The sequence below is a fragment of the Grampus griseus genome (genome assembly GCF_964374135.1).
Source record: "Grampus griseus genome assembly, chromosome: 9".
Taxonomy (NCBI): domain Eukaryota; kingdom Metazoa; phylum Chordata; class Mammalia; order Artiodactyla; family Delphinidae; genus Grampus; species Grampus griseus.
Window position 1 is genome coordinate 43644250 of NC_139003.1, and position 19726 is coordinate 43663975.

The 19726-nt window shown below is 35.1% G+C and overlaps 1 protein-coding gene across 1 annotated transcript in view; it reads right to left on the reverse strand.

The window, feature by feature from the left end:
- The window catches only part of BBS9 (Bardet-Biedl syndrome 9), a 441327-nt gene that overhangs the window by 340844 nt on the left and 80757 nt on the right, over window positions 1–19726 (reverse strand). Inside the window, exon 6 of the mRNA XM_082662198.1 lies at window positions 4609–4783. Coding sequence (XP_082518324.1) covers window positions 4609–4783 — 175 coding nt within the window. The remainder of the gene's footprint in view (window positions 1–4608; window positions 4784–19726) is intronic.

The window sequence follows — 19726 nt, forward strand, 5'->3', positions numbered from 1 at the left end:
TGGGCAATTAATTACATAGACCATTCATTTCCTGCAGACACCAACCTACCAGAGGATGATATGGGTATTAATGAGATTGTTGCTATATCCAAAGATTTTGAGCTGTTTGAAGCTTCTTATATAACTAAAAAGAGTTATTATTTCATGTGAGGCATAAGTGAACCCCTAAAGTGGCCTCATTAACATCAAAACAGCAGGCACAGACACAGCCAAAATTGACTCCTGATTTCTAAATCCAGACCAATTCTCTTCCCAGAAGACAACTCAGAAGAGTATTTTATTACTAAACGTAACTGACAGTAAATTTAGATGATGACAAACTTACAACAGCATTTATTTTATGATTCTTCCTTAAATTCTCTTAACTGTGACCAATAATGTACATGGAAATCTGTTTCCAAAACCAAACAATTCCAAGCAGACTTGGAATTTCTGAAATAAAGAAAACACTTGGATTTTTTTTTCTTATCGCTCAAGTGTTCCGTGATATAAGCTAAAGAATAAAATTCCCTTGTTGGAACTGCTGAAAGAATAATCAGGTCCAATGTAAAAAGATTTAATGAAAGAGTGTCACATGTGTTTTTCAGAACAGAAAGGGCACTAATCACAGATACAGCAAGTCCAGGTGAACAGTGGTACTTTTTGAACCAATAGCCACAAACGCTTAACAGGTCCTGTGGAGTACCAATGACAAACTCAACCGTATAATTTAGTGCTCCTCTGTATCACATCGTAAAAACAGCAGCAAGTAACTAAAATATGGATTGAGGTGTCACCGAACACAAAAGTAAACCCTCCAAAATCATTTATTTTCAAATGAAAAATAGTTGTCACCTCAAAGCGTACCAGGAGATTTGGGAACTTTGATACTTAACCTGCAGAACTCTACTAGAATTGGAGGCTCTGGATACAGAGCATTACTACATTCATTCCAGCTATAGTTAAAGCATTCTTGATTATGCCTGGGAGAATCATTTTCATTGGAAGATGCCAATAACAAAATAGAAGGTTTCCTCATAAACTTTTCATTCCTTCATTAAGATCTTGTTAAACATCTACTTTCAGCAAGGTACAATGCTAGGCACTTCAGGGGATACAAAATCCCTGCTATCAAGGAACATTTAGCCTAGTCAAGGAGAAAAACAAGTAAATGTCATATCAGTGAAAGCATGAATAGTGCTTATGGAAAGCAGTGAAAAATTACTCTGTGAATTGAGAAGAAGGAGTTGTTACTGACAGCTACGTCAGGCAAGATCTGAATGGGGAGCAGGGAGGCTTCCAGACCTAATTTTCATTCACAGAAAAGGAAGGAAGAGCATTTCATACAGAGTACAGCATGAGCAAAAGAGGAGAGAGAAAGAGAGAAGCTCTGAATATATATGAATAACACCAAATATTTCAGTTTGGCAAGAGCCTAAGGCTGGTGAAGAACACAATCCTCTTTTTAAAATACTATCCATTAAATTCAACAAACAGATTTTAAAATACTGATTTAAAGACTATTGTCTACTTAGCAATGTATTAATATTAGGAGCCACTGTAGGGGTACAGGGGAAAGTGTATAGCAAACAGGGGAGAAAGATAAAACTCCTGGCAAGTATACTTCTTCCGGGAGCCTCCTTACATTCAACTCTTATTTAAAGGTATCACCTCTAGGCTTCTCAGTTTCCTGTGCACAGTGCTGCCATAGCCAGTATCACAATGAACTGAAGTAGCTGATTGACTTGCTACCTCCCCACTTGCTGGCGTACTGCTGGAGGACAAGAGACAGGTCTTATCTGGCTTTGCATCTCTAGTGCTTTGCACAGTGTGTGGCACAGAGAAGCCTCTTGAAAAATGTTTGCTGAATGAATGACTGAACCAATGAACTGAATTACTCCTTTAGTGAACAGGTATTTAAAACAGATTCTGCTCTCAGGAACCTGATAATGTAAGACATACTCTGGAACATTTTAGCACGATACAGAAAGCAAATATGATATTGGGCAAAAATCAGTGTGTTGGGCAATAATATATCTAGGAGGTTAAAAAAAGGAGGATATTTAAACCAGTTAATTTTAAAAGTCCCTTCCAAATCTGAAAGTTCACTTAACAGAGGTAAAATGGGACTGGAGCATAAAGAGCACTGAATGTCATATGAGAAGATTTAGATTTTTTAATGGACAACAAAAATTTTTCTGGCTTAAAGAGGTGTTTTAAAAGAATAGCTATGAGAAAGGCCCTTCAAAGTCTACATTAGAGGTTAAAAAAAACAAACAAACAAACAGAAATCCAAGTGAAAAGATAAAGGTCTGAATGCCAGTGGGAATGGGAAGCAAGGGCTGAATAAGAGAAAAAAAAAAAAGGTAGAAAGGTCACGATTTACTGACTATGTAATTCTGACAAGCAAAGGAAAGAAAAAGAGAATAAAAGATGATCCAAACTTTGTACAAATGTGGCCAAGGGAATGGCCCAAAGCCCCTCCTCTACCAAAAAAAAAAAAAAAACCTCTCACTTCAAAAGAAAAACAACATGCAAAGTATGTCCTGAATTAGAATCACCTGGGGTGTGTATTTGTGATGATTTCTGGGTCTTTTCCCCAAACCTACTAAATCAGAATCTAAGGGGTTGGGGATTAAGAACGTGCAAATGTGCATTTCATAAAAGGATGCTCAGATGATTCTTATGCACACTAAAGTTGGAGACTCATAGCCTTCTCTAGTTCCTATTTGAACATAATTGATCTGTTTTTAAAGTAATTAAACATCAATATCAAAAATGAAAATGAATTATGTCTTAAAAGCCTTTTCTATTAACTGATTATATTTTTAACTGATTATAAATAGATTTAATGAAGGCTCCAAAAACCAAACTTACAGTTTTCCTGCTTTCTCCCATCCTAAATTACACCTGTGATTAGCATTTAATCTATTAAAGTTGAAAGTATATATAAATACAACATACTACTCAATGTTATAAACCCTCTTGATTGTCATCATTTCACAATAATCACATATCCCATGCATTTTTACCATTTTAAAAGATCCACATAATAAATAAAGTGTGCACTTTTTTAGTCTTAGATGGAGATGAATTTAATAGATCAGTATGTTGGAGAATTACCACAGTTAAAACAGTATGAGTTTCTGTGAGATTAAACCTTCACGTTAAGGAAACCTACACATTGTTTTCTCATCCAATCACTCCTGGAGTTATTACCAAATTAATTCCTATTCCCATATTTCAAAGAGTAAGTCATGGAACATTCACATCTTTGTATCATGACCCCAGTGAAACACTGCTAGTATCACCCTACTTGGCAAGAACTAGGTGGAAAGGTGAAAAGCAGATCTTTTCAATATTGCTTAAGTTTTGGCAGGATTGAATGAATTATACAGGTATTTTTCCCAGCTTCTCATAATAATTATGATATTTTATTTATTATCAGTAGCAATGCCACAACTCACTCATCTCCTTTGGACAAGCGCCATAGGAGTTGTAGGATGAATATAACATAATGATACACTACCTCCATCAGTTAACCTCTGCTTAGTCACAAACATTCGCTTATTTTCAGAGTTTTAAATCCTCAATGCCTCAACAATAATTCTCAGAATGTAGATTGTCACTTATTAAGAGAAAACTACATTAACTTGCAATATACACAATAATAAAACTTGAAGGCAAAAATTTACATCTGTTGCCTGATGAATTTATATTTTCTTCCTGCCTTGGGAAAAATCATGTGGCCAAAAGTAATACTGAAAGGCTATAATGAAGAGTTGCTTAGATGTTTAAAGTTCTAAATGCTGCCATCAGTAAGATAACAACAATAAAGTTACTTAAAATATTATAATTCTCCAAGTCTATTTCTTTTCCCAGAATGGATTTCTACTTTTTTTCCCATTCTCCCTTCCAATAAAAAACACAGCCTCCAAAAACTCAAAACCATAATTTTTATTGAAATTTAGCTGGTAGAGAAGAAAACGGTCTCTCTGAAACACAATTCACCAAAATCAATATGAATTTCTAGCAAAAAGTATAAGCTGTTTTCATAGGGTTATTTTCATACTTCACTTCTGTAAGCTGTTCTTTTAAAAACATTCATAAACACACTTGTATTTCTTGCCAGTATTCTTCCTATGTCATATACATTCTTTTTTTGTTATAAAATAATTCTATATATGTATTTGTACCTGGCTTTTTTTCACTCAGACTGTGTTTTATTATTTATAATTCAAGGAACAATCGCAATAATTATTGAGCATTTTCTATGGAGTGGTAACTTGACATACACTTAATTCTTTTAACAAATTTGTCGAAATAGATGTTATTACCTCCTTTACATTCAGGATAAGGACACTGACCATCAAACAGCTGTGAGTAGCAAAATCAGGACTCCAATCCAGGTGTGCCTCTCTCCAAATCCTTCATCTCAATCTGTGCACTATACTGCCTTTCAAATGTTTTGTGATATGTAAATGATATCCTCTAAGTTACCACAATTACATTTTATCAGAGAAACCACTTCTTTTTCATTTGCAATATTCAAGCTCTTTGTGGATAAGAAATTATCAGCAGCATACACATAAAAAACCATGATTCCAAAGATTCAAGATCCAAACTTACTTGTAACTTTCCACTTGTCGGCAGGATGAAACAGTAATGAAGGAATCTGTACGGGAACTGTAAGCAAGAGGGCCAGGTAAAAGAGAACCAGGGAGAAATCTCCCAAAAGCATAGCTCTCCTGCTCAAACACCATCAGCATTCCATCCATAGACTGGATACAAATTAAATCGCGACCTAAAGAAGAATTAGAGGAAATTAGGTAACTTATTCTTTTTATGAATGTAATGATTTTATCACTATTCACCACAAATATGTCAGTTAACTTTTTCCCCAAGGGACAAAATGGGCAGTTTAAATTTTAAATCTCAAACTGATGAAGCTATAAGATTATTGTATATCACTATCTACACGTTTCCCAATTTTTTCATTATTCATAATATGTCTATAGTTTTAAATACATTTATTTTCATTTATTTGAGCTAAAATCCGTAGCTCAAGAGAATACCTGAGAACAATCCTGACTGTGCAAGATATCATTTTTTCCAAAATCAGAAATATAAACGGTTCTACACGATGCCTTCTCTTCTTCATAGTATGTCAGCCCCATACTTTCAAATGACTTGGACATCAGTCAAACACAGCAGACCAAATCCATAGACATGTATTAAGCACCAGTTTTATACAAATCACAGTGTTGAGCACTGTTGGGAGAGAAAATGACTAATACCGAATAACACTAGTCACTGATTGCCCTAAACTATCGATTGATTTTGAAGTGTCTTCTACTATTAGTCTGTAAACATTAACTACAAAATTCACAGTTCTTAAAATATACTGAGATGATGATAATGATGATGATTTCTATGGTACAATATAGTATCCCTAATCTGAGAAAGATCTAGTGGCTATAACTTTTCATGTTCTGCTAGTGTGATTAGTGTATCCTATAATCTATTATATAGGGAAGAACTATGTCAAAGAAAAATTAAGCTACTCATTAAGAGAATAAACAAAAGGTCAATCTTCTAATTAATTTGTCATCTCTAACCCATACTTACCATATACAGTAAGTCGTGTAGTAACTATTTTATTTTACCTTGGATATCAGTGCCAATACAGTTAACCCTAAATTTTGAAATTTAAAGAATACTTTGCTCAAAAAGAAATTAACTTGCATAGAAATGGATGGTAGTCTTATTATTGTATCTGAGTATGGATATAAGGGCAATTTTTAAAAATGAAAATATGTTGCCAAAGGAGTTTTTTAAAAAGAAAACAAACTGAGACCTTTGGGGTGCTTATTACTGCAACATACTCTATCCCATCTTAATTGATTCAATACATTTAACAACTTTAAATAGTCTCAGAGATGTTTCAGGTTGAATATTGTCTTAGCATATATTCACAAAATACACATCTGAACCACTCTGGGATCGCTAGAGAGAAAGGGATTGTTCATGTTAATGCTGTTTTGAAGAGTATCCCCTCAAAGCTCAAATTCTTTTATAAGGCATAGTAGGTTTTTCAGTCATTGTTTTAAGCTTTTTAAATCTATTCTTTATCTACTATGCTTATTAAAGTTTTCATAAAACAAGATATGAGTTTGTATGGATGTTGTATGTATATACATGCGTACAAGTGTATTCACAGAGATATATTCAGACAAAGAGTACCTCATCTATCCAGAATTTAACTATATAGCAATCCTCCTGTCTGTACCAAGCAAAAATGAAAAAGTATAAATATGCCTCTAAATAGTCAAAATAGATGCTGCAAAGTCTTTGTAATGAAAATCATGCAAACTTTTTACAGGTAGGATTCCCAGGTCTCACTCAGGGCATCGATTCTTATTTTAATTATGGTTCGAACAGTTGCAGTTCTCATAAACAAGTTACTGATATTCCAGGAGCTTCAGCCTCCTCGTTTATAAAATGAGTATATTTGCCTAAGAGCTCCAAAGTTAGAGATAAGATTTAATAGTCTCTAACACTGTGTAGCACACATAAAACACAATAAATCATAGCATCATTATAATGGTTATCATTACCTGCTTCCCCAGCCCAGAGAAAAGAAAATACCAAATTAGAAAAGGTATGAAAACACAGATAGCTGTGAGCAGTGACAGCTATGCCCCAACAAAAAAGAAGACAACAGGAAATCTATAAAATATATATCAAATAATTCAAAAAAGAATAACAGGGCTCAGCTTAGAAGCAATTACTAGCCCTATATATGTCAAAAAGAGAAATGTCATATTATAATGTACTAGTAGCTATTAAATGGATTTAATACAGTTTAGCATAGTTCAGTCATTTGCAAAAACAAACTTGTGGCCGAGATGCTAACGGCTCCCCCTAAGAGCCATTCTTTCTTTTGGTACTTGAATTATCACTAGACTCATGGCCATCCAGTTAGAATAAAGCCTATATCTCCAGGCCTCTGTGACAGATACATCATATGAGTACTTTCTCGCCAATGAGATGGGAGCAGGGTGATATGTGCAACACCCAGACTTACCCTTAAAAGGACTGAGTATGCACTCCCTTCCCCTCTTCCCAGCATGATGGTAGGGCTGGAACAGCTATCTTGGCCTCAAAGATAGAAGCCACATATTGAGAACAACAGAGCTGCCTACCAGTCCTGGACCACTTTATCTCCAGGTGGTTAAATCTGACAGAAATAAACATCTTCTTTAATTAAGTTTGGTCTTTATTAAAGCAATGAAACTTATATCTTAAATAACACAGAACTTATCTGAGCATAAAGATCCATCCAGCTTTACTGACTCTTAAAATTTAATTTCACTTGATTGGATCCTGATACCAAAAAACAATCAGATATAGAAGACATTGGGACAACTGGGGAAATTGGAATGTGACTGCATGCTAGATAACATTAGGAAATTATTTTTAATTTTCTTAAGTGTAATTATGGTATTGTGATTACATATGAGAATGTTCTTATCAGGAAATATGTTCTGCAATAGTTATGAGTGAAGTGGCATAAGATCTGTAACTTACTTTCAAATGGTTCACCAAAAAAAAAAAACAGTGTGTGTATACATGTATATACATTTACAACTGTTGACTCTAAATGGTGGAAAAATGGACATTCATGTTACTTGTTCTGATATTTAAATTTTTTCACAATAAAAATGTAAACAAATAAAATAAAGTGTTCAAATATATTCCTTTAGTATACAAATACACTTTTTTAACCACCAAGGAGGGAACTGAGCACTAGTAAATTGAGCAGGACTTAGGAGGAGAGCAATAAATCTAATCTTAATAAGTTAAGAATCAGAGACAGAAGAAATCCAATCAATGAAACACATGCAATGACCTTGACCTATGGGGGAGGATATTACTGTAACCAAAATATACTCTCTGTATTATTAAAGAATGTGAGGTCAAGGCATGTATACTTCCAAGCAGAAGTACAATAACATTTGAGTTCATTTCAATATGTTGAATATCTCTGAACCACAAATCTTCCAGTCTCCCAAAGACCTTAAAGAAGTTGTCCTCAAAGTGTGGTTCCCAGACCACCAGCATCAGCATTGTCTAGGAAATTCTTAGAAATGAAAATCCTAGGGTCCCACTCTATACCTATGGAATCAGAAACTATGATGATAGGGCCCAAGTCTAGGTTTTAACAAGCCCTAGAGGCTATTGGATGCATGCTAAAGTTTGAGAACTACTGCTTTCGCATGGTATGACAAAGAGCTAGAGCTTGAAGAAAACTTGAGCCCCAGAGAACACTTGGCTCCTTAGCATGATATATGAAGTCTTATTTCCTGAAACTCTAGCAATATAGGGGAGATATAACCCCACATGGGCTGCCTCTAGAGTCAGATAATCTGAGTTTGAGTCTAGTTCAACCAATTATTAGCTGTGAATTTGGGCTCAAGTTTCCTTATCTGCAAGATGGTGTACCTAACTTAGCTGTTGTGAGAATTAAATTAAGTAATGTACGGAAACTAGATCCAGCAGGTGTTAAATACTGCATCGCATTATTATTTTATAATTATTTTCTAAGTCTCATACTAAATGTTGTATTAATATTTAACTACTTGCTGTTTCCCACATACATTGTAATGGTGCATACTTCCTTGCTTTTGTTTATGTTATTTTCTTTCCAAAAAACTTCTTACACTTTTCTTCCCCTGGGATAGTGAACATTTGCTGGATGCCTCCTGGTCATCCATTGCCCTCTCCTCCCATCTTTAGCCATGAGGCTTGAATGAGACTGACTTCATTCTAAGCTTGAGAGTAGGTAGGCCCTGACTTACATAAACTAATTAGTATCCCACTAGTCACAGTGATTAGTTAAGGGATGGTTATAATTTACAGCCAATGAAAGAAACTAAATCCCTAAACTGAGCTGAAACTAAAGAAAAACTTACTCTTCCCCCTGGGGAGTAATATGTGAGGAGGATAAGGTCTGGAATCACAGAAGCCATTAGGCTTTTACAAGGATGTAGTTAAGAGAGGGCCATGGAAGACACTGTTTAAGCCAGTGCATCAAGCCGCACTTGGAGCCAAACCTATCCATGGACTTTATAGGCAATAAATTCTCATAAATATTGAAGCTGAGTTGGCTCTCTGTCCCTGAATCAAGTGCATCAACCCATTTGTCCTCTGAGAGACATCACAGACTGAAGCTCATGTCTTCCCAGAAATCTTCTCTTTCCCTTCAATTATCCTCCATCTGTGATCCCACAGAGCCCCATCCTTACCTTCATCTTACAACTAATCACTGATTGAAATTATCTGTTTTTGTGTCTCTCATTATCCCTAGCTTAAACTCAATGGCAAGAAGGTATATCTTATTCATCTTTGTAAATCCAACAATTAGAAAATGCCTGGCGCATAGGAGACACATTAATAAATGTCTGTTGAGTTGAAGTAAGCTAGGCAAAATACTTTATTCATCTGCAGCTCAGATTGGCTGAGACTTTATTATATGCAATTCACATACTGCATTTTAAGTACATGAAAAATGCTTTATTTATTACAATCCTAGCCACTGACAATTAGAAAAATGTAGGGATCAATCCAAAACATTACTCAAAAATAAATAAATAAATCCTTCAAATCACTGTATTGGAAGCCACTTCAGAATACATACCAAAGGCTCCCCTTACTGATAATGAGAACAGAAAGAACAGTCCAGAGAAGCCATGAAAGTTTTGTAGTTCTAATAGAACAGAGCCAACAGGAAGACTTCATAAAAGCGATGGGATTTCAGGAGCTATTTAAATGACCTAGCCATGAACCATACACTCAAAGAGTCTTTACCACATGCTCAGTATTATATTAGGAGCTGTAAGAAATATAGAACAACAGCAAATAACTACTACTGCCACTGACTGAGCACCTGTTATATTCCCGCCTTTGTGCTAAACACTTATGTAGCATATAGCTATAATCTTTAATAACAATAGTCCCATTTTACACGAGAAGACTGAAACCCACAGAGCTTAAATAATTTGTCTAATGTCAAAGAATTAAAAAATGACAGCTAGTACTCAAGTCAGAATCTGACTCCATTTTACTGCACTGGATCCATTTTTTTAAAATAACATAAGTTAACATATAAAATCTAAATGATGTGAAACGACTAAGCACTATAGAAAATCAAAGAGCCTCATTACAGTGAACTTCCTGGGAAAGGTTTCATGGTAGAGGTAGGATGTATCCTACCTCTCAGTTGAGAAGGATACCTAGACTGAGAAGGATAAGTAGAATGAAAAGAGATCAAAGGTAAAAGCAGAGGAAATTTCTGCGAGAGAAAAAGAACATATTAGAAAAAGATACAGAGGCAATTAGATTTGATCCAACGCAATGGATCAAGTTCTACCAACAGGGTATGGAATGTAAAAGCAACAGATTGAAAAGATGACAATAGCTAAGTGATGTTCCCTCAAAAATTATGTCTAAATAATACAGGGAAAAAAATATCTTTTAAAGTTGAAATAACTAGGAAGGGTGGAGATTTCATCAGAATTTAAAATCTGGATGTTTATCTCATTAATCATAACCATGATGACAGAAAAATAAGCATTGTGATTTGAAATACTATTTGAAAGATCTAGGAACAAACTGACAAAGGACCTACCAAAATCATTTTGAAAGAACTTTGGAAATTAGTATTTTTCATTTTCAAAGGCAATGAAAAAATTTTGTGCCTGTGGGGATGGGTGGGTGGAGGCAGGAAAGTTCCATTATGGCAGCCTCATGAGATGAATATTTATTAAGAAGTGTGTCTCATTTCCTGGTGTTAACATATCATATAGACAAAGCTTTAACATGATGCATAAATTGGTAATCAATTACATGTTGAACTGACTGCTAGATTAACACTTTTCTTTACTAAATTATAGTCTGTTCACTAAAATGGTCTGTAGCTGTGTGTGTGTGTGTGTGTGTGTGTGTGTGTGTGTGTGTGTGTGTGTGTGTGTGTGTCCCTGTGCTCAGTTCTTTCCACCATGCATAACCCAGAGCATTTTCCATCATTCATTATTATAGCAACAAGGGCCCCATGGAGGGTAGTTCTGAATACCATTTCCTCCATTTCTCTGCTGTCTTTTTCTTCCTCTGGAATCTATGTAGCAGAGTAAGTGGAGAAGAAGACTACCATTACTCAGCATGCTACATGTTTTCTGAATCTCTCTATGCTCGTATTTCTTTTACACATTGAGTAAAAATACAAGTGAAGAAATGCAAACGTGACCTGTGGCCAAGCATACACTGCAGTTCAGCATACAGCTGTCAAAAATACTTGGTCTTTCTCCAAGTCTGAAAAACACATGAAAAACAGCTGTACAGGTAGTCAAAAAGGCAGACAGGAAACATCAAGAGACTTATACATAGGAACAGAAGAGTCCAAAAGTCTGTGGAACTTCCGCTCGTTTTATGCATGCACTTCATGCACAGAAAAAGGTTTTGTTGTTGTTGTTACAGAAAAACTGAAACACTAACTTATTAATCTTTATTGCAAACTTAACTCAAAAATGATACAACATGTTTGCTATGAGCAGAGACAAAAACGTTCAGAGTAGGATTTCAACAGATATTGCCTTAAAAACAATGGTAGATGGATTTCTAGAGCTTGCAGGATAGTAAACTTGCCACTAAATATCATTTTGTGCCTTTTCACTCATATCATTATAGAAATAAAACTATCACCATTGTTTTGAGATACATGCTACTATTTGGCTATGCTTAAAAATTAATAATTGGTAATTAATTGAATAAAAGAATAGCTAGCTTCTTTCTTATTACTCTCTCCCTCATATTCTTTTATATTTGAGCACTTGAAAAGTAATTAGTGTCTAATAATAATGCAATATTCAAGTAGATTCAAAGTTTAAACCCTTAGTTATAAATAAATAAATAAATAAATAAATAACATTTATTTAAAGCCCTAAGAAAACAGAGGAAATCAACAAATAGGATACATGTGTTGAGCTAAATGGCTAATATTTTTAAATATGTAACACAGAAAAATTACACAAATTCTCAACTATTATTCAAGTGTTATGCCAATAAACAATTCATGAGACTAATTAAGACTGAGGAAAATAAAAATTGGGTCTACATACTAACTCTTCCTATGAACTTGACTTTTGACATTTTAATGTTCTCATTTTAATAGGAATTTTAATAGCCTCACAAAGACCACTAGTGTGTGTTCCACTAAGCTATTTATCACTATTTTCCCCCCTAAACTGTTAACAAGGTTAATAACATATTATACAGAAATTACAACCATTCATTAAATTAGCATTACATGTGATAGATTCAATATTAATGCAATGCTAGAGTTTAAAAGAAGGCCCTAAACATTATATTATCACTTGCATCCACAAAATACTGGGTGAATTACTTTGTCAGATGTAATGATCATGAAAGATTTGATAACATTCTCCAGAATTCACATTCATTCAACAAATTCCACAAACATTTGCTGTACCTAGTATATGCTAGGAGAGACGGTCGCTACCCTCAGAAAGTTCAGTGAATACGGGAGTTATAACAATGTAAGAACAGAGGCGTACAAAGGCTATGGAAGCGTGATTAATCGTATCTCGAAGGATGAAGAAAAGCTTCAGAACAGAAATAACACTTGGGTTTTGCAGGCTGAGAAAGAGTTTGCCAAACGTTCAGAGAAGCAAAAGCAGAAAGCCCACCATTCAGAGACCTGGATTATAGGATTATAAGAAAGCTCTGTTTGAAGAGGAATAAGAGCAGTAAACTCTGAGGGAGGGCGTTGAGTGGAGGGAGATACTGCTGATGAAGGCGGCAGGCATGCTCATCAGAACTGATGGCAAAGCCACAACTTAAGTCCACATTTGCTGCAACCTTATTTTAGCCCTGAAAGCTCTATCAAATGTCCTCATCTGTACAGCAGTTGTATGATGAGAAGATTGTAATGATGCTACTGTAAGGATAAAATACAATAAAAATGCATATTGGCTGGCACCTAATAAGCATTCAATAAATGGTAAGTGTTTGAGATTACTGGATTACCTCTTTCCTTACAGACCAAATTATGTGAAAAACTTAAAATTGAGAGGAAAAAAAATCCTTCAGACCAAAAAGGATAAAATTTAATGTGGGAAGGAGCACACACCAAATCAGAAATTCACACTTTTTGCCAAAGCAAAGGATTCTTAAGACTTCAAGAACTATGGAAAATCTCTCAAAACCTAGGTCTGTGTGAACTGCTGTCTATGCAAGACGATTTTCTGTCCATTTTAAGTATACTTTCCTCAAAACAGCAATTTCTCTAACATGATAACTATTGAAGAAATCCCTGAAGAAGTACATTATGGGTGTGTCAGAAAGCTCTATTTGGGAATGAGCTGTCTCTGCCTCTGTACCCTCCCCCAACACACACATACCCATTTTCTTCCCCTACCCCCCACCCTGACTCTCTTTTATTGACGTTTTTTGCAGGATGACCCTGAGTGACATACGAAAGACAAGATAGATGATATCATACAGCAGAGCCCATTATTTATTAGTATTCCTTTCTTCTCTCTCATCCAAAAGGAAAATTCTTAAAGGGTGAGTATAATGTCGGAGATATATTTTTTTAAATAACTGGTTTCAAAGTGAGGTAAACTTCTCAAGGTAATAACCAGCCATGATAAGAAATCCAGAAAACTCTCCCCAAAAAATAATTTAAAAAAGAAAGAAAATTTAAATACCTCTTCATTTTGTACAAACATCCTTCATTTGCAATATTAACAGTCCAATAAAGCAATAACACAAAAAGCTAAATATTTGCTTTTTATATATTGTTAACTCTCAATCCTAAAATCGTCATTGTATCAAAAGAAGCAGGTTTTCCCTGGTGGCGCAGTGGTTGAGAGTCCGCCTGTCAATGCAGGGGACACGGGTTCGTGCCCCGGTCCAGGAGGATCCCAAATGCCGCGAAGCGGCTGGGCTCGTGAGCCAGGGCCGCTGGGCCTGCGAGTCCGGAGCCTGCACGTCCGGAGCCTGTGCTCTGCAACAGGAGAGGCTCGCGTACCGGGGGAAAAAAAAAAAAGGAATAAGAAAAAACTACAGTCTACACTGAATTCACTACAACCAATTAAATTAGGTTGTGAAAAAAATAACTAAAGCCAGGAAATTCTCAGCTGAGGTTCAACTTCATCTAAACTCATACAATTTTAAAAGGCAAATCAAAATGAACTTGGGATAATGACAACAATGACTTTAAGTTTCCTGAACTGTCAATTCTTATCTCAAAGTTTGATGTGCCGCTTAACCATTGTTTGGTCTGTTAAATGTCCTTGGATTCTTCTAAAAGAAGCAGTTAAAATACCATATCTTGAATAAAAGTCATGAAAACAAATATACCAAAGTAATCATCTTAATATACAGATGGAATCACATTATCAACCCACTCAAAAACTTCAAAGGTACGCCAGTGTCTCCAGAAATAAGTAGAAATTAATAAGCAGGATATCCAAAGAACTCTTCAGTGTATCCGCTAAATGAACTTTGACTACTCCTTCTCATCCAGTCCCAACCACCAAATACTTCAGGTAACATAAGCTTGCCCTAAATACCCTTATGCATTTGTTACTCTAGTTCAATTCACCTCAGATATCCTTCCCTCACCTTAACCTCATAAAATCCCTCTACATATCCTCCATCCCCAGCACCCAACCACTTTGAAGCTTTCTCCAATCCCCTTTAGGCATAAAAAGCACACTCTTCCTCTATTCTTTCTTAGTATATTCTGCATCACTGCCTATTAGTACTGACAATATTTTTCCTGGTGATACAGCTAAATTTGGCATATTTCTCTCCCCTCCTCAACTCCCATAAATGAAGCATAAAATTCTTGAAGGTAAGTCGATTTTGTTTTCATGGTCTGGCTCACAGCATTGAGTATAGTCCCTTACATGTCAGTGCTCCAAAAATATCTGTTCAAGTCAACTGAACTCACATGGAAGTAGAAAACCATGTCAAACTGTAGTACTAGGTATCAGGATGCCAATGATCATCAAGTGGGCCAAGATATTTGATAACATTACCACAGTCACATGAAAACCCCTTGAGATTTGGCATTATGCTTTATTCACCACACCTTCCCACCCCAAATAGTCCCTAGTATATAGTAGAGATCAATAAATAATCATTCAATGAATGAATGAATAGCAGCAAAGTAAAAGTGGTATGGAAAAGGCCTTAAAACAATTAGTTTTAATATGTGACACTTAAGAAGCTGAAATTCTAAATTATTTCAGGGCTTAGTACTATGTCAAAAGACAAAGTATTCATTGTATGTGCAACATTAGATTCACTAGGAAATACTCTGCTCTTAAGAAAGATAAAGCCTAATAGAAAGACACAAGAAATAAAGGTGGGGTGGGAAAGGATGGCAAAAGGAAAATATATAAATGAGAAGGGAAATCACTTAACCATAAAGAATAAATTGTGGCAGCCCAAAGAGGATACCAAAGAAACAGAATGATCTTTAAATCCATCAGTATTTCATAAAACTCTAACTGCAAAAACATACACAGATTAAGCCTTAAAGCTTTAGTAATTATTAGAGCCCTGGGTACAAAGTCTTTCTCTGGGTAATATGAAACAAGGGATTACTACCAGCAGGAAAAGCACCCCTCAAAAGGGTACTGAATAGGATACTTTCTGGCTATTCCTTGTTCTTAGAGCAGGATGGTATATTATAAAAGAATAAATTGAGCAAAGATGGGAAAAGTATCAAATGTAGCATAAAGTATTAATATGTAGTGGAAAGAGCAATGATTTTGAATCAAAAAGACAACCTGGTAATGTTTTAATCCTGCTCTGACACATTCTAGATACATGACTTGGCTATTTTGTTTAATTTCATTCACTCTGTTTCTTCACATGCAAAATAAACCCTATCACAATCTCTATACCCCACTGGATTGCTGTGAAGATACGGAACATATGCAAACTATCCAGTTCAGGACCTGGAACATGGTAGGAATGCATGCCAATCTTAATTCCAAATACAGCACACTTAAATAATCAAACCAACTTTCCCTAGTACCTACACTTATATCTTGAACATCAGATACAGTAGTTTAGTCATTAAGTCTCACTCCTTAGGCGTAAAAGGGAAGTAAACATCTCAGGGAAAAGTTAGGAAAAAAGGTGACCAGGAAGTTGGAAATGGTTCAGTTGAGAAGTTCCAATCTTTATTTGCTAAAGTACTTGGCTCTTGAATTTCACTGATCTATAAAATTTCAGAAACTACTGGGGAACATCATAGGTTGTCAACCTTGTAAACTGCCCAATAAGGATATTTAAAAAAAAATAAAGACTATCATCACCAACATTTTCTACAAAGACAATGTAAAACAAATAAGTAGGAAGTAGAAAATGTTAGTCCTCAATATAGCTCTTTAACTGAACAAATTTTAGCTTTACGAAAAATTTACTTCATTAGCTAATTTTTTTTCATTACCTTAAGACCATTTAAAACTTTAACGGCACACCATTGTAAAGTAATTATACCCCAATATAGATGTTAAAAAAAAAAAAAAAAAAAAACTTTAACGGGGCATAGCATTTGCAAACCACTAGTTTATCCTAGCATGAACCACTTTTAAAGAACCCCCGCACCAGCACTTAAATACCACTAGTATTAAAAAAACTCAGAAAACAAGCACAAAAAGTTTTCCCATTAGAAGAAGAAAGGAAAAACTGGTTCCAAAACCTATTCAGGCCTAGGTTAGGTGAGGAAACAAGCATTTTCCATAATATGCTGGCTCTTTACAAACTCACCACTGTCAGACTTCTGGAATCAAAAAGTGAGGCAAAGGCTCCCCCTGCTGACAAGTAGACAAAGAATCTAATCCTATCAAAAGGCAACTGACTTCAAAAATCTTTCCAATACTGACTGGATATCGCATGGGCTTTTACTATTCTCTATCAAAGACTAGTTTTACTTTATATCCTAAAACACTGGAATATAGCTCCATCTGATACAAATGTGAAAGACATTTATAACTAGGTAATACTCCGTGTACATTTCAATAAATCTTTCTAAACCAGCTTTCAAATTTCTTGGTGTCTGCTCTATGCTCTAAAGCTTAACTGAGCTAGAATGTCATACAGAGAGGAAATTAAAGAAGGCTAAAGAAATGAGGTGGGTTTCAAGAGGTTACGTAGAACAAAGGTAGCAATCTATAAATGCATTAACGGCCTTCTCTCACAGAAATCTCATGAGATTAAAAGAAGCAAATTAAAGTCTTCAAAATTAACAATAATAGCAGGTTACAAGCACTGGCCCATATATTATTAACACATCCAACTCTATCAACTATTCTATAACTTGGGAAGATCAAGAACTATTGCTCTCATTTGACTATAGAGAGACCTAAGGCTCAGGAAAGTTCGATGTTTGTTAAGGACACACAGCTGGTGAGTAGCAGAGGCAGAATTCAACCCTATACATCTTCTAATCTTCATTCTGCTTCTCCAACTGAAAACTATGCATAAAGTAGATACTCTAATGACATAATCTCTAAATTCCTTTCTGATTTCAAATTTAACATGGCCTAACATCACAAATGCACTTGGTATGCTTATAAATAACATCAGATTTAAATAGAAAATGTTAAATATTTCACTTTGGCAGACAAAACTTGATACAGCTGCTTGGTAAATTCTTTGCTATAATTTATTTATTCTTGTCTTATTTCCAAAAGGATTGCTTGCAAAGGTAAATAAAACTAAACAAATTATAAACTAAGTAGATGAGGAGAACAGCAGATAAAACCCTGATTCTCCCACTAAAATTACTGAATAAAATGTTTGTTAAAAGCAGCATTTTTGAGTACATCAATATGCTGCCCCCCCCCCTTAAAAAAAGGTAAATAAAATTCAGAAGCCAAACACTAAGTGAACGTGAGAACCCACAAAGGTAAACAGAACCCCTGGGGCAATCTCTTAAATCATACACCCTCAGCATCAGTTTTCATAGTCTCAAAATGACATGTAGTAAAGGAGAAAAACCTTGGAGCCCACTCTAGGTGGGAAATCCAATTGATCCTGTACATTATCTTTCTCCCCCCGGTACAAAGCTAAGACCACAAAGGGCTCTACCTTAAGTGTAAGGAGAACTTCAAACTAGCATTCCCCCCACCCCCACCCAAGCCCAAGAGAAAGCAAAATAAAGTGCATAGCTCAAAACTTGGAACGAGATAAAGGAAAAACATCTCTCCTAAGAATTCACAACCCCCAAGCTGATCTTAATGTGGGTTTTCAGACCAAATTCACTCTATTGACTTGCCCAAGAAGGCTCAATCTGTGAAGTTAGTAAAAGTGATCATGGGTTAGAAGTACCACCAAATCCCTGACAAAAGACAACTCAAATATTTGAAGGGACACACCAATCATTCCCATGGATAAAGTTCCAAGAATATGACCTCACAGGCAAAAATCACAATATACAAGGAATTGGAGGCAATATGAGCAAGAGACAGCAAAAATAATAGCACAATCAGAAATGCAAAGGCTTCATTTACTGAAATTATCAACAGAGAATAAAAGTACTACATTTTATGTTTAAGGAAATAAAAACAGGTATTAAAAATATGAATAAAAGATTTTATCAATCACCAAGCAGATTTTTAAAAGGACCAAATAAACTGAGAAATAATAAATATAATAACTAGACTTAACAAAGTTAATAAAACTCCAAGAGTAGTTTCAATAGAAATTAGTCTCCGAATAGCAGTGATTTAGGAAACAGGAAAATACATCTAAGAAATAATCTAGAATGCATTAGTAAGAAACACAGAGACAGAAAATACAAGTGCAGTTAAGAGACTTGAACAATAGCATAAGATGGTCTAACATGTATCTAATTGGATTTTCATTAAGAGATAATGGAGAGAATATGAAAGAGGCAATATTCAAAGAAATAATAGCTGAAGATTTTCCAGAATTGTTGAAAGGCACTAATCCTAAGACCAGGTTTACGCCAAATAAATTCCAAATAGGATAAGTAAAAATAAATCCTCCCTTAGATACCCAAAAGAGAAACTGCAGAACACCAAAGGCAAAGAGAATTTCTTAAAAGCAATAGAGAAAAGACAGATTAACTACCAAAAGAATAACAGCTAGACTAAAAGTTGACTTCTTAACACCAGTGGAAGCCAGAATAGAGCAGAATATTATCTTTTGTGTAGCAAGAAAAATAACTATCAACATAACATTATATTCCCAGACTTCCTCCCATTCCCTCCAAAAAAAAATTTTAATGTTGTTACAAAGATGCCATTCACAATAGCAACCAAAGCAATTAAGTTCCTAACACACTGACTCTAACTCAACTTTCAGATCTTAACTTCCTTAGGAAGGCCAAATTAGGCAATATACACCTAAAATATACCCTTGTTATCATGGCATCTTTTCCTTCATAGCACTTGTGATTTTATACCTTTTTCTATGATTATCTACTGACTGTGTATTTCCCTTTCCAAACTTAATGAAGCCATAGACTTCTATACTTAGCACCATATTGTTTACCACCACACTTGGCACATAAGTGAAAGGAAAGAAGGAAGGAAAGACGCAGGGAAGATATAACAAATAAATAAACAACTAATATAGATAAAAAGTAATATTTTTACTAAAAGACATAAAAGGACAGCTA